At 36.8% G+C, this 17,296-nt stretch overlaps 1 protein-coding gene across 2 annotated transcripts in view; it reads left to right on the top strand.

The window, feature by feature from the left end:
- LOC139442048 (protein trachealess-like) overlaps nt 1–17,296 on the top strand; it is a 118,609-nt gene that overhangs the window by 59,270 nt on the left and 42,043 nt on the right. For both annotated transcript variants that reach the window (XM_071222829.1, XM_071222828.1), the window contains one exon: nt 15,767–16,005. In XM_071222829.1, the coding sequence (XP_071078930.1) occupies nt 15,767–16,005 (239 nt within the window). The remainder of the gene's footprint in view (nt 1–15,766; nt 16,006–17,296) is intronic.

Genomic DNA, 17,296 nt, shown 5'->3' with positions numbered 1-17,296 from the left:
GTTACAGCAGAGGAAGTTTGTTACATAGATACTGTTGTCTATTCTTGTTAAAAAAGTTGTTCATCTCATAGTGACCTCTCAGACGTGGTACTTTCATGATGTGAACATGTCATTTGGTCAGTAAAATCAAACGTTCTTCTTCATATTATGTGAGTGAGTTTGATTTTACACCGCTTCTAGCAACATTCCAGCAATATCACGGCGGGGGACACCGGAAATGGGCTTCACACATTGTACCCATGTCATTAATCGAACCCGGGTCCTTGGCATGATGAGCTAACGCTTTAACCACTAGGCCACCTGACTGCCCCTTCATATGATGTATTTTCTCAATTGTCTAAAAACCACAGAGTCATTGAAGTAGACCGTCAGTAGTTCTCTAGGGGACCCCCAGTAATTAATCTTAAGGATCCTTTTAAGTAATGAAATGGTGTAGTGTACTGTACCTTTTGATAATTACTTTAGAGCCTGGAATGAATCAATGATAGTGTGGTCAGTGGTCATGATTGATGGCTGAAATAACAGACATCCATAACTGCTCTTGATGCGCTGTAGGTACAATGAATATTGTTGTAGTATATTCTTTTCTATGTTCAATCTCAACATTTGTGCATAATGGACGCATATTTGTGTGCCGCATAAAACCCTGGTTCTGTCATAAGGAGTTAATTAATTTTTCACTTGAGTGAAATATCAATTTTATATTTTCAGGTAAATATGGTCCAGGTAAATACATTGAAAGTAGCAACATCGTAGGCACAAAAGCTCACACACAAACACACACACAAGCCCCCATGCAAGTAAACACTCATACATAAGCATATATGATAGAAGTGGCAACACTCTAACCCCACCAGAGATATATGAACATCAAAAGGAATTTTTGGAATGAGAATGTTATTCTGTGGCGTCTTGTGGTTGTAAAAGGTTGACCTGATCTATCATAGCTACTTCCAGGGATTGTGGGAACAGAGAAAGAGTGTTGTGTACAGTCACCAAGCTGTGCAGAAACTTCTTGTGGTACACAGCATGTCATGGTGGTAGAAAATAAACACAAGTTCAACATGCACACTGAAAATCTTAAACCTGGTATGAAAAATGATCTATGTAAACATCTGTTTATGTTTTCTTGACTGGGTAAACAGGGGGTAAAAGTGTTACGTAACTGGTGGCCAGGTGACTGACGTTTCATGCAGTTTTTGTGACATGTTCGTCCTTCTTATGTTAATGAATTGTTTATTGGCCAGAGATGTTACAGAACCTGTAATCTAAAGTTATAACAAGTGGTATGGGAGATGAGGTTCCCGCTGAACGCTGGGAAAATCTGTCAGTGTTCTAAAGGGACATGCTTTGTATTGTTGTTCTTGGTTTAATGCAGTCTGTGTGATGTATCCATGCCCTTTCTCATGCTGTGTGTTTTCATGCAGTATTAAATGTCTTCATGCAGTCTTTGGACCCGTAAAGGTCCGGGGTAGGAGGCGACTAACGGGATCGGGTGGTCAGTCTTGCTGACTTTGTTGATGCATGTCATCGATCCCAACTGCATGGATCGATGCTCATGATATCAATCACTTGATTGTCTGGTCCAGACTCTATTATTTACAGACCACCATCATATATCTGTAATATTGCTGAGTGCGGCGTTAAACAAAAAACAACAACATTCTTGTTTCCTAAAAATAATTAAAATATGGTTAAATGTCTTGCACAGAGAAGGTTTTCTAAGAAAAGCAAGTTTATAAATGTGTAAAGTTTCTATGTAGAGAGTTTCTTTCATAAAGCACTCACTGAATGTGAAAAATGTTTTTGGACTTTTCAATTTGGATGCATTTAGGTGCATGTCTAACAGAGAGAGGTCCATTTTGAAACCAAGTGATGATTTGTGAATGAATATGTTGTATGGAGTAAACCTTGATTGAGGATAATTTTGATATTGGAAAAAAGAATAGTTTACTTCAACTAACATCTTCTGAACCAATGTAGCCTATGATGCTTAAACATTGCATGGATGGTCCTACCAAAAGTGTCTCAAATATTTCTCATAAAATTCAGATTTTAAGGTTGACATTGCCACATAACAAAGTAGTCTTCTTAGAAACTACGAGACAAAGAGAGCTATATTTTGGAAGAATATGTCTCACTACATTAGGGTTTTGTAGGTTAGGTTAAGAATTAATATTTTTATGTTCAGAGGTTGTACTTGAGTAAAAGATTATATGTTTATTTTAGGCACTAACAGCTGCAATAAACAAGCCATTGTTGACGAGGTTGAAAAAATACATAATTTTAGATCTCAAAACATGAATTGTTGTTACCATTACAATAAAATAATATTACACTGACACAATACTGTCCTTTCACATCAAACAGACCACATTACAAAGCCAATAAAAATTAACACTCTCCTTACTAGACGGCGAAAGATTGCACTAAATACACTGTTCAGCTTGCATTGATTGTAGAGGTATTGGTGGCCCAATCATCAATTCTCTGTGCACAGTCCTGTCCCTGAGAAACCTATGATTGTGGGTTCGAATCCCACTTGGCCCAAATTATATTTCTAGGTTTGTCAGCACCATACCCGTGGCCATGTTTCACCATAAGTGTTGAAAGTCTTAAACCTACATCACTTCAGGCTTTCCTCTGAAATGAAGATGACACTACCTGATATAACTAAAATCACTCACTCACTCATACACTTGTACCTGGTGAGCAGCATTGCTTTGATCTCAACATGTAATTTACATTGTATACAGGAGTGCTGTAATGCTATTTCTTAAATGATCATAAGCATCATTATACATGGATGTTTTCTAAACCCATAAATTCACATAAAAACTTTTAAAAGATCAAAATAAATTCATGCAAATAATACCTCCATAGGGTTGCATTTATTGAATTCATTGAATTAAATACCTTGGTGGATATCAAAGTAAATCATGACGAGGTCCTTTTACTTCAAATTCAATTTCTTGAATGTCTATTGATAAGTTGCTCGTACATGTATGTCGCTTCATTTTCTCAGTCAGGATGAAAGGGATGGGTTATGTCATAATAAGTGTATCATTATTATTGGAAGATAAAAAGATGGACACACAAGTGACCCAGACAGTTATCATGAATGGACAATCTTTTTTCATTTTCCAAAAGGTTGCATTGCCTTTCTTTCTTGTGCGTTCGCTCAATGCCAAATAATCCGAGAGCCACTTAGCTCACTGATTGATTAAAAAGCAAATCCCATCCATATGAGAACCATCAATCACATTTCTCTAGTCCAAGGATCAACTTGATTTCTCGATGCCAGTTGGATAGGAAATTTATTCATAGGTACCTCATGCCTGTAAATTGTTGACTGTGGCTCTTTCTCCTCATCCATCAAATCTAGAGAGAGACCTGGCCGAGATGCTGGCTGTCTGGATCTAAACATGTAATACGCATAGTATACAGCGATGCTGGCTGTCTGGATCTAAACATGTAATTTCGCATAGTATACAGCGATGCTTGCTGTCTGGATCTAAACATGTAATATGCATAGTATACAGCGATGCTGGCTGTCTGGATCTAAACATGTAATATGCATAGTATACAGCGATGCTGCCTGTCTGGATCTAAACATGTAATATGCATAGTATACAGCGATGCTGGCTGTCTGGATCTAAACATGTAATATGCATAGTATACAGCGATGCCGACTGTCTGGATCTAAACATGTAATATGCATAGTATACAGCGATGCTGGCTGTCTGGATCTAAACATGTAATATGCATAGTATACAGCGATGCCGACTGTCTGGATCTAAACATGTAATATGCATAGTATACAGCGATGCTGGCTGTCTAGATCTAAACATGTAATATGCATAGTATACAGCGATGCTGGCTGTCTGGATCTAAACAAGTAATATGCATAGTATACAGCGATGCTAGCTGTCTGGATCTAAACATGTTATGTGCATAGTATACAGCGATGCTGGCTGTCTGGATCTAAACATGTAATATGCATAGTATACAGCGATGCTGGCTGTCTGGATCTAAACATGTAATATGCATAGTATACAGCGATGCTGCCTGTCTGGATCTAAACATGTAATATGCATAGTATACAGCGATGCTGCCTGTCTGGATCTAAACATGTAATATGCATAGTATACAGCGATGCTGGCTGTCTAGATCTAAACATGTAATATGCATAGTATACAGCGATGCTGGCTGTCTGGATCTAAACATGTAATATGCATAGTATACAGCGATGCTGGCTGTCTGGATCTAAACATGTAATATGCATAGTATACAGCGATGCTGCCTGTCTGGATCTAAACATGTAATATGCATAGTATACAGTGATGCTGGCTGTCTGGATCTAAACATGTAATATGTATAGTATACAGCGATGCCGACTGTCTGGATCTAAACATGTAATATGCATAGTATACAGCGATGCTGGCTGTCTGGATCTAAACATGTAATATGCATAGTATACAGCGATGCCGACTGTCTGGATCTAAACATGTAATATGCATAGTATACACCGATGCTGGCTGTCTAGATCTAAACATGTAATATGCATAGTATACAGCGATGCTGGCTGTCTGGATCTAAACATGTAATATGCATAGTATACAGCGATGCTAGCTGTCTGGATCTAAACATGTAATATGCATAGTATACAGCGATGCCGACTGTCTAGATCTAAACATGTAATATACATAGTATACAGCGATGCTGGCTGTCTGGATCTAAACTTGTAATATGCATAATATACAGTGATGCTGGCTGTCTGGATCTAAACATGTAATATACATAGTATACAGCGATGCTGGCTGTCTGGATCTAAACATGTAATATACATAATATACAGCGATGCTGACTGTCTGGATATTAACATGTATTACCCTGGTATACAAAGTTAAAAGCGATGCTGACTGTCTGGATATTAACATGTATTACCCCGGTATACAAAGTTTACAGCGATGCTGACTGTCTGGATCAAAGCATGTTATACGCTTAGTGTACAACATTTGCGAACTGTTTATCTAAACATGTGATACACATACTGGCTTGCGACCAGTTATCGCCAAGGAACAAAATGAAGTCTTGTGAGGAAATGCTTTTAAAAAACCACCATAATCACCTTGCTCAAAAACAACTTTAGAAAAGACACGGTGTCACATGACTTATGCACGAGAAAATATAAATCAAACAACACAATAATGCACTTTCAGTTCTGTCTAATCTTTCTATCTGTCTGTCATTTCTTCCCCAAAATGCAATTCTGAAACCTATTAAAGCATTTTTTCCAAAAATGCATATCCTATATATATCGTGAAATCCATAGTACATAGTGTTATGGATGTAAAGATCGAATTTGGGGAATAGTGTTTTTGTCAGTTTACAGACGACAAATTGATAATAGCCTTTTTTATTCATTTTGATGAATAAAAAAATTGAGATACTAAAAAATGTAATTTGAATAACTGAAGTGGTGTGCGTGATCACGTGGCACGTGCTGTTAAGATGATTGCGATAACTGGTTCAGTAAGTCGACAGGAAAGTTCTATTTCCACTTTTGATTCCCTATCATAGTGTTATAACCGAAATCAATTGGATCTTATTCCATGGACAGAAATAATTCCCTTTGCTCGTAGTTTCACAAAAATGAAGGTTATTGGTACAGTCAACTTTGTACACAGAATATGTCAGATATAACATGAAACTAATGGTTATAACTGGTCGGTGACCGATAGTATACAGCATTTATACACTGTCTGGGTCTTAACATGATGTATACACAGCACACACTAAAAATGGTCTTGAATTGTGATGGGAAAGAATTCAATAGTACATGAATCATTTGGAAATATACTTAATGTTTTAAATGTAGAGCTATGTTACCTGTATATAGAATATGCTAAATTAATTTTTGAAATCAACATGCAGCCATCCTCCCGAGGCAAGAGAGTTAACTGGCTCTAAAAGTCCAGTTTCCACCCTTTCCGAACTAGGCTGGAATTACTGGGCACGATCGTAGCGCCACCAGTGACTATTACCAGTTATGTCCCTTTTAAGCCTCTCCTATGGACCAATCGGATTCCACCTCTCTCGTTACTTGCGCTTGCTTCACACAAAATTGTGGCGCCGAGTCAGGACGATCTGATCCATAATCAAGATCTATATTGTGATAAAACGGGTCTTACATGGCGAAATGCATCAAATCACGTGAGCACCTTGATTAAAAACATGAAAAGATTTGGAAAATATCTGCTGACAATGAATTGGCAGTGCACATGCTTTGCAAATCCTGCAGTCGACCGAACTGGATTTCGATTGTTAGTCCAGCCAAAATGTAACTCCATAATACCAGCCTAGTTCGGCAAGGGTGGAAACTGGACTTTTATAGTCAGTTAACTCTCTTGCCTCGGGAAGATGATGTGCAGCATGAAGTTTCAAATGTTAAGTTTAGCTAAGGTAAATGTACAGCTAACCTAGCTCTACATAAGATAACACAGTATGTTAACTCCATTCTACCATGACAAAATTGTCAAACACGAACTGTTGTTTTAGTGAAATGAAGCTATTGAGTGAAGTGGCTTGTGTTGAGTTAATGTTTTGTGTGGGTTGGAAACAAAGATGATAGCCTTTAAACAAATTATGGCTCAAGGATATGCTTTTTGACATCAGTATTCTACAAAAAGAAAACTAAGCAAGCTTTTAAAGTTTAGATCAACACCGCATGTCACTACTATGACATCACACCATTCATTGTGTTGGGAAAAGATATGTCACAGCCAGGTATGGTAAAACACAAAATTTTAACTTATCTGTTGTCCCTAAACCTTGAAATTGTCCAATCAGGTATGTTCCAAAATAATTGTAGAATATTTGAAATTCTTCCATGGGAGTATATTGGATTTTTAGTTGTTTGTTTATTCAGTTTTGCAGAGGTCATTGTCATGATTCTGTAATATGTTGATAAAAGCAACAAAACAATAAATTTGTATTAAAAAAAATGTTTTATCAATAATCTTGTTTGACCAAAGCATTGTTACATCAGCCACTATTGTCACATTATTGGAGCCATTTAGAACGGAGAAGTTGCCCTTAAAACATCACATCAGGAGATTTTATCACAATATGTTGCAAGTGACTTTAGTGTCGCCAACGCCTTTTGAATCCCACTGAACCTTGCAGGCTGTTGCTATGTAATTAGATCACTTTTTTTTCATAGAAATCCATATATGTAACAGTTGATAGCTATTTGAGTATCATGCCAAAGGATTAATTTTCTCTTTGTCTTTTAAATGATCTAATTTAGATTGTAACATAAATGTAGGTATGTTCCCTGATCTGATTGGTTAAAAAGTGTTGTCGAATGAGCATAACATCGCTGAGTTTTTGGGGTCTCATCACCGTGTATGTATACATTAATTAATGGAACTATTTTTGAAATCATCAACATGGAGGAACAGATGGAAATTTACCCTGATTTCCACATCGGAGATTTCGATGAAATATTGAGTGAATGGGGCGACGAGACATTTTCTGAGATAATACAAGAATTTGAAGGTAAATGAAATTAACCTTGGTCCATTAATTACAAAATCATAATCATAAATAATGTAATTTTCTTGGGCTTGGCCAAAGGAAAAAACAAAACAAAATCAATTTTTAACAGAGTAAAAAACATTTATTGCAACTCTATAATGACTTTCATACATCCACCTAATTTTGTTCTTATTATAACCCACAAAAAGCTGTTGAAGCTGAAAACCGTTCTGAGATGGCCCCCGAACTAGGAAATACAGCCAGCGTTTCCGTAGAGCCCAAAGTTCAAGCGTCCAGTCACCGCTTCGCGTCCCTTGATACAAAAGCAGTACAGGACATCGTGGATAGGAACCTCTCCAAATCTACTGGGAGTTAAAATATTTCGACGTAAGCCATTGAAACATAAAAGAATACATAAACAAATAAAAAAAAATTCCTACGCAGATTCGATCAACATCAGCGAGAGTTACCTCCCTTACACCATTGCCATAATAGCAATGTAAAGCGTGACCAATGTGTCATCGCAAAAATTGGCAATAATATAACGAGATTGACCAAAATCTTAACATAAATTAAATATTTCGTTTTGTAAGATTTGAGATATGTTATACTAAATGGATATACGGAAATTTCATTTAAACACGACACCGTAATAATAACGAAATACTCCCACTTACCGTCACATTTGTACCCTGAACAAGGCAATCTTTTCACTTCCAGAATGGCTTGGTTTCCGAGGTTTTGAACCCACGTTCGAAGAGCTTCCTGCTTTTCAACTGAATGAGAGACTGAGGTTCTTTTATGCCGAAGTCAGAAATGCTGAGGGAGAACTTTACTCAAAATCGAGTTTTGTTGGGTTGCGTGCTGCCATACACAGGCACATCAGGGGGCCGCCATTTGAGCGCAGCATAAACATTATCCAAGACCGGGAATTTCACACTGCAAACTGCCGTCACTTTACTGTCAAACGCAGGTATTGAATCGCGAGATTTGCAGAATTACCGGCCACAAATCCGATGAATCGTTGAAGTCGTATTCCATTGACTCGAGCTCGTCTCAAAAACGACATTATTCGAACATTTTTCAGAGACAGCAGCAGCTCGCTAACGAACGTAATTTGGTACCTGTCATAGATACAAATATCCTGCCACTGTCCACTGCTCCCGTGAGTAATTTCCAGGTTAATTCTTCTGCTAATTTCCACGGCCTCTCTCACATATGTTATTCCACTGTAACAGTAAACAACTTTTTCAATCCCAGCTAAGCTGCATGTCTGAAATTTCGCACGTTTGACGTCTCTTGTCACCACCTCAGTTTCAGGCGAGTTGACACTATCTTGTACAGGGGCCAAACAGTATGTACGTCTTTTCTAATTTTGATTATTTGTATTTCATAGTTACGCATAACTACAAATTACAAGTAAGATGAGGAACTGTGATAAAGAATTGAATTTGTGATATTTCCTGTTGTTTGTTTATTTACTGAGAAATGAGCTTGAACATGTGACCACCCCTTTCGTAAAATGGACCCTCATTATTGGAGTACCTCGAAACCATTGATCGGTTTCGCGGCACCCCATATCATGCATCTTTTCGAAGGTGAGCACGAGGAGACGTATTACTAACGACAGTTTTGTTGTGTCATGCGCTCAGTAAATTAGTTCCTCCTAAATATCGATTTAATTAACGTTCATGTTACAATGTCGATAAATATTTCGTTTTGTAAGATTTGCGTGATGTTATGCTGAATGGATGTACGGAAATTTTTCATTTGAACACTCCGCCTTACGGCGTCGTGTTCAAATGAAATTTCCGTACATCCATTCAGCATAACATCACGCAAATCTTACAAAACGAAATATTTATCTCCTAAATAGACATACAACAGTCAAAATTGGTATGATTACCATGGCTCTGATATGAAGTCAAGATGAATCTGTAAGCAAAATGCTCAATATATTGATGCATATGAAGGCAATTTGCTTCTCAAGTCAACATAAAAGCAAAATGAGAAAACAGTGAGTTAGTGAGTGAGGTTTTACGCCCCTTTTAGCAATATTCCAGCAATATCACGGCGGGGGACACCAGAAATGGGCTTCACACATAGTACCCATGTCGGGAATTGAACCCGGGTATTCAGTGTGACGAGCGAATGCTTTAACGACTAGGCTACCCGACCACCCCTCATAAAACAGCCACAAGTTTATGTCACATCCTGAACAAAAACAAACAAGGCATCGTGAATATCTTTGTGATATTTTTTTGTAACGAAGACTGAGACTAAAAATATCCCCCCAGATATTCATGATTCCCATTTTCTTCGTTATATCATTATCTGTTAACCTGAGAGAAGGGTTTAAGGAGATAAAAATTCAGATAACATTTTTTTTTTTTTTAAATTCAGATAACATGGGCAGTTGAGTAGCCTATTTTTTAAAGCATTTATTCTTCATGCTTAAGTCCTAGGTTTGATTCCCGGCTTGGGTATACTGTCTGAAGCACCTTCCTGGGGTCCCCTGCTGTGATATTGCTGGACTTTTTCTACTAGCTGTGGACCGCCTCCGTGGTCTTGTGGTAGAGCATCCGCCCGGAGAGCGGAAGGTCCTGGGTTCGATCCCCGGCCGCATCATACCAAAAGACGTTAAAAGATGGTACTTGTTGTTACCCTGTCTGGCACTCGGCATTAAGGGGCTAAAACAAGGACTGGTCAGCTCGGAGACAGTATGATGTGTCTGAGTGGGGTATTCATGTTAAACTGCGGCATGGTATCTCAGTGAGCTAGCACTATAAATCGGCATCAGTCGGGACTAGTACAGGCAGCCACACACACACGTGCATGCTCGTCACTATATAAGTGCAATAATCTTGGACACGACGTTAAACCAAATTTAACCTCACTTCACCTCTACAAGCTGTGTAAAACCATACACCTTCCCTCACACCCTCACTCACTCAACCTTCATGAAAAACTGATTCATATGTCATGTGATAAATATTGATTTGGTAGTCAAACAGTACATAAGACATACTTGCAGACATTGATCGAAATGAGCAACTGGCTTTCTGGTCTGTAGCATATGTTATCAAATGCAGATGTTTTATCAAAATTGGAGCAGAGCTTTGATAAAATAAAGTCATAACCCAAACTATCTGTTTGCTTGTAAGGTCAGTGTTTAGTTACCATCTTTTTAAAAGTTTATTCAAATTTGAATATTATCTCCAAATATTTGTTTAATATGAAATATATTTTATGTACAACGTTATGATATAATATTATTTAGTTTGATATTTGGCCGAGATAAAAATGATTAAAACATTTTTTGAAAATGAACACAAGATTTGAAAATGAAGAGACTTGTTTATGCAAGCATGGTTTTTGAACAGCTCCGATTCAACAGACACTCGCACGCTAAAGAAGTTACCATGAACATGTGTCCTTAAATGCTGCCATTGATCTTGTTGAGAATTGATGATGAGAAACAACTACCAGGTATCATCAGAACTTTATTATTGAATTACTGGAAACACAAACAACAGCCTTCGTAAAGAGATATTTGTGTACCCTGACAAGCAAAAAAGCTAGCTCTTTACAAAAAGTCTACTTCTTTCCATAATTCAAGCTCAACAGCATTTGTTTTCAATGTAAATTGATTGCTCTGGAGGAGGTTCCCACCCTCCTGTCAATAACTCATCGCCAAGAGTATTGGTGTTGCAATTCATCATTCATCAAATGAGCTACGACAATCTTGCTTACGGCAAGAAACTACCACACTGGTGCAAGCATTCAATAAAGAAGATATAGCTCAATAAAAATGTCTGGTTTTGTAGCTTTAGGTCGTCTTTTGTTGTTGTGAACATTAGCGGACACCAGAAGAGGCAAAACTGGTGACGATGTGGGCTGGGAGGAAGTTGTTAGTGGTGTCAATGTCGCACTAACGCTCGTATCTGTGCACTCAACTGAGACAGGCATGTGCAGGACCTCACTCCAAGGAAGTAGCAACATTTTCTGTTTCCGTCAGTGCTCACTAAGAATAGAATTAGCGTTTATGACTAAGTGTCAATAGACATGTCCTTTTTACAACTCCAGTTGACATTTGCATTTGTGTATTGAAGTGTTCACCTTGGTGAAGGGGTTCGGGGTGTACACAATTATGCATTGTGTGGGTGTGGTGGTCAATGCCTATGTCATAAACTTCACTTGTTGGATGTCTAACAGGAAATCAATGCTGAGGTATTGCTGAATAATTGCTACAAGAGCGCATTTCTTTTCCATTGACATTGACTGACATGATGAACATTATGTGAAACACAGGCCTTTTTCATACACACTTTCAAACTTTATGTTTTAATAATTGTGTTTTTTAATAATTTGAAATATAACTTACAAAACTCTTTCTATAATCATAAGAATAATTATCAACATCAATCTGGCACTTTTCATTGTTTTTAATAGTCGTTGTCCATTGTTCAAGTTTCATAAGGGGCATCGGGTAGCCTAGTGTTTTAAAAGCATTTGCTCGTCACATTGAAGACCCGGGTTCGATTCCTGACATGGGTACAATGTGTGGAGCACATTTCTGGTGTCCCCCGCAGTAATATTGCTGGAATATTGCTAAAAGCAGTGTAAAAATCAAACTCACTCACTCACTCACTCACTCACTCACTCACTCACTCTGACACATAAAAGGAAATTGTATGTCTTTTGGAAAGATAATCTTATAATCACCAAATTGTGTATGCACCTGTGTTAATCAATAAATCAATTGTAAATGACAATTTCTAGCCGCTGTTGCATATATTATGACATATTTATTGATGAAGGCTACTGATTTTATATGACCTAACCCATGAGGCATGCACTCATATGTCCTCTGTCCCATGATGCACAGAGTCCTCACCTGCATCGGAACAAACATTCTGCAGTGTCAAAGTATTTGTGGAAATCTATTAGATTACTTTATGAATATGTCTGTTTGTAGTACCTTCGTTTGTAGGTAGTTTTATTTTTATAGCGTGATATGAAAAATGCTCAATGATCTTTGTTGAGCTAATATAGCAAAACAACAAATTATCATTAAAGTGCTTTCCGGCCGAGTAGAACTTTGAAAAAGTAACCAGTTTATTAAAGTTTTGAAAGAGTGCATAAAACTGACAGCCAGCATAATTTCTTTTTTTATTAATTTCAAGGTTTAGACATGTAGATGGATGAAAAATGTATGAAAAATGTTTTTTTCAGATATATCGTGTTATGGGATTTCGAGGCCCCAAGAAGTAATTCTTATTATGTGTCCAATAACAATCCCAATACCAGAAAATTAAGTTTTACATCTGAGATCATTTATTTCTGTTAAAACTTCGATGGTCATATGACTATTTCTTGTTAATTTTATTGCAGTAATGCCTCGCTTGATTTGATCAGTCACCATCCTGTTACAGCTAGTCACATGATTTCGAGCCCTCCATTACAGTCAAGTTAAAAATAGATGCAACATGATCAGTCACATGACATTACAGACAGAAAGTTTACAAATATCTGCCGATACATAATCAGTACATATGAATGTTCCGATGCAAAATTATCATCAGATCAAATTTGATTAAAATGTACATTTGGGAAAAAGTAAGTTTTGAGGTATGTTTCATTACTTAATGAATATCTTTCCTCGTGTAGCCTTATTCGCACCACAACTTCAGCAGCAAGTGGTGAATACTTTGAGTATTGAAGCGTCTACCTTGATTAGGTCATTAAAGTGCGTGATCACATATTGTTGAAAAAACACGAGACTCTAAAACATGTGACGTGTTGATATATGTGTTTGTAGTTAATTTCTTTCAAAAAGTTTGAAAATTCTGCCTTTTGTTTTGCATTTCAGATAAATCTGTCATTGTTATTGAAATGATGAAATTAAGAAGCTAGTTGTCAGTCATTTTAATACTTTTGATAAAATTTTGTAACAAAGTTTCATCTAATAAAAAAAATGTTTAAGAACTCATCATTAAGGGTTTGGTCCACTGTGCTTGCAATGTAAAATGCTTGTGCAATTTTTTGATAAAATAGGTTCAAAAAAGGTTTTTCTTTGGTGTGAAATTTAACCATATTTTTTACTACAGAGACAATCAAGGTGAATGAAGGTGCTTTGTGGTGAATTTGTAGGTGTAGTGTTTGTTTCTTGCTTTTCTCCAAGTTATGAGAGGTGTTCACATGTTACACTAAATCAAGAGTATAGATATTTTGAAATTATAACGTTGCAACGGATATAAACGTCCAACAAAGTAATAATACGTCATATAGATGGAATATTGCTGAGTGCGGCGTTAAACAAACAAACAAACAAACAAATAAACAAACATTATAACCGCAGTTTACTCTATTTGAAAAGAAGTCCTTTCAACTCTATAACTTTGTGTTCACTGATCATTCAACGGGCATTAATGATCATTCAACGGGCATTAATGATCATTCAACAGGCATTAATGATCATTCAACAGGCATTAATGTCAGAGGTAGTAATAAAGTTGTATCTGTCATTCATGTGACATCAGACTTGATAAAGTCACATGTCGTAGATGCTGCCATGTGAGATAACACAGCTTTTATCTATCACCTGGGCCATCCTTGACACACATTCACCAGATCTATTACATAGTGTGGCTCCTTGCACTGCCTGGTGTGAGGAGTGCCATATCTTTCATCATCAAGCAGGTGGTGCAGGGTAAACACAGTAAGTGAAGGAAGAAGAAAATAAAGACTGACAGATAATGGTGATGTGCTTGACCAATACATACAGATAAACTATATTATAGCATGAACTTGAATGCTGGTGTAGATCTTAAATGTATTCGCTTGAAGTGTTCACATGTGAACATAAAGAATCTAACTGTCACTTTGTCATGGTGGAATTTATGTACTTGATTCGATTACAACTTTACCTATACTTGTTTAAGTGACAACCTCATTTATACTTAAGTTACAGCCTTTAATATACATAAGTTACATTCTTATGTGTTCTTCTTTGAATGGCATTTAGAAGTGAAACACATTACAGAGAGAATTTATGGATTTCAACCTAATGATATAGATGTTGACATCCATAAATTCTCTCTCTTAAGTATACTTGTTTAAATTAAAACGGTAAGTATACTTATTTAAGTTAAAACCTTATTTGTACTTGCTTAAGTTAAAACATTATTTATACTTGTTTAAGTAAAAAGACCTGATTTATACTTGTTTAAGTTAAGACCTTATTTATACTTGTTTAAGTTAAGACCTTATTTATACTTGTTTAAGTTAAAACCTTATTTATACTTGTTTAAGTTAAGACCATAAGTATTCTTGTTTAAGTTAAAACCTCATTTATACTTGTTTAACATAAGAAAAAATTGTACTTGCTTAAGTTAAAACATTATTTATACTTGTTTAAGTTAAGACCTTATTTATACTTGTTTAAGTTAAAACCTTATTTATACTTGTTTAAGTTAAGACCATAAGTATTCTTGTTTAAGTTAAAACCTCATTTATACTTGTTTAACATAAGAAAAAAATTGTACTTGTTTATGTTAAAACCACATATATATTTGTTTAAATTAATACCATTAGTATACTTGTTTAAGTTAAAACCTTATTTATGCTTGTTTAAAGCTAAAGTTAAAAAGGATTATTTATACTTGTTTAAATTAATACTATTAGTATACATAAATTACAAGCTTATGCATACTTGTTTATGCTACCAGTCTATGTATATTTTTGTTTAAGTTACAACCTTAAGTGTACTTATATGTATTGTGTAAAACAGTTATGTGTTATTTTCTCAAAGACCACAATGCCTTGAGAGCTGACACTTTGGTTAGGCTTTTCTCTACTAAATGTGACACTTAAATTAGGAATTGAAAACCAAACTAAATTTAAAATGTTTAAAATTTGTTTAATTGAAAAGCATCATTATTATTTCTTCACAACATAGTATTTTCAGTTCACTTTGAATGTACCTGGTGAGCAGTAGTGCCTTTGCAAATATATATTTTAATACTGCAAGTTTGCAATTTATTGGTTTTTATCAAGTGTATCAGCTTGGTCAAAAACTTCACGAATTTTCATATACTTGATCAAGTTGCAACTTTTTGCATATTGAGAAATGTTGCAACTTAATACATATTTGATCAAGACACAACTTTGAATGACAAGTAGGTACCCAACAGTGTATAACCATTGTCTCTATTATTTACAGTATCCTAGAGATGAGGAAGGAGAAGTCACGAGACGCAGCGCGGTCCCGCCGTGGGAAGGAAAACTATGAGTTCTATGAGTTGGCCAAGTTGCTTCCCCTGCCGGCGGCCATCACAAGCCAGTTGGACAAGGCCTCCATCATCCGACTCTCCATCAGCTATCTCAAACTTCGAGACTTCTCAGGCCATGGAGATCCTCCGTGGGTTAGAGATGGTCCCCCGCCCAATAAATCTGTGAAAGGTGAGGCTGGAAACACTCGTAGGACCCTTAGAAGAAACTATGTCGAGTCAAGAGAGATTAATTTATATACATAATATTGTTTGGAATTTTCAAGTGGATTTTGCAACTTTGAGTATGGATTTTACCCCATTTTTGGCAACATTCCAGTAACATCCCAGTGGTAAACAACAGAAATGGGCATCACACATTGATCCCACGTGGGGAATTGAACCCAGGCCTTCCACATGACTAGCGAACATCATAGACTCCCGGCTACCCCACCGTCCTGAACGACTTGATTCCAGCTTGGAAGAACTGCCAAATGGCCTTAGGCTACTCCCCCTTTTGTCATGACAGAACAGGGCCCACTTTCACAAAACAATCTTAGCGCTACGATTATCGTAAGTCGATGTTTGCGTATCCGAGTTACGAACATCACAGCGCTAGGATTGCTTTCTTTAAGTAAACCAAGAGTCCACAACCAAACAGTATTCAATCCAGTATCTGTGTCTGTACAAGACATTTTGAATGAAATGTCTGTCTTTTAATGATCTCGGAGAGTGAATCTATTTCATTCAAATATTATTTGCATATTTAGATGACTACAAACACAAACTTAACAACACAGAGTCTTTTTCCAATTTGCCTTAACATATTTCATCATGTTATACAAGTCACCCCCTTTGACCAAATTGAAATTGCTGACTGTCCCTTTTAAACATGCAGAACAATCAGTTGGTATCTCAACTGGTACAAAAGCATTACATGTCAGTACTGGCAGGTAGAGCAAACCGATATGACATTACCAAAGACATTAGCGTCTAGACTGTAGTCTGATCAGTTATTGGCCAAGTAGATGTTGTTAGGTTAAAGTGTGCTTGAATAGATTGCCCCAGGTCTGTTTCCATGTGTGCTGATTTATTGCCACTTAGTTAAAGAATGAGACAGCATCATGGTAAATTCACACCAAATTGAGCAGAACGCCAGATGATGGCTGCATGAGTCCTGCTCTCTCTCTCACCATTGAGGGCGCCCTCAGCCAATCAGAAACATTCTCTGGTAGTCATGTGGCAGCATTCCACCAAGAGGCTCTCCCAAAGGGGGCTAGTTAAGTACAAGATAAAAGTGGGATAAAAACTTATAAATGTAAGGGATGATAGTAAATACCTCTCAGTGTATGGTTAACATCAGCCGCTTACTTCTGTTATTTTGGTGTTGTGGTACAGCTGGCTGACAAATACATGTATTAGGCTCCATTTGGGAAATTGTTTGTGTTAGGCTTCCTGGCTCAATTTGGGCAATTTATTTCTGA

The sequence above is a fragment of the Haliotis cracherodii genome, unplaced genomic scaffold (assembly GCF_022045235.1).
Source record: "Haliotis cracherodii isolate W230 unplaced genomic scaffold, xgHalCrac1.p SCAF_5, whole genome shotgun sequence".
Lineage (NCBI taxonomy): Eukaryota > Metazoa > Mollusca > Gastropoda > Lepetellida > Haliotidae > Haliotis > Haliotis cracherodii.
The sequence above is the reverse complement of the archived record's forward strand: the minus strand, read 5'-3'. Positions and strand labels throughout refer to the sequence as shown.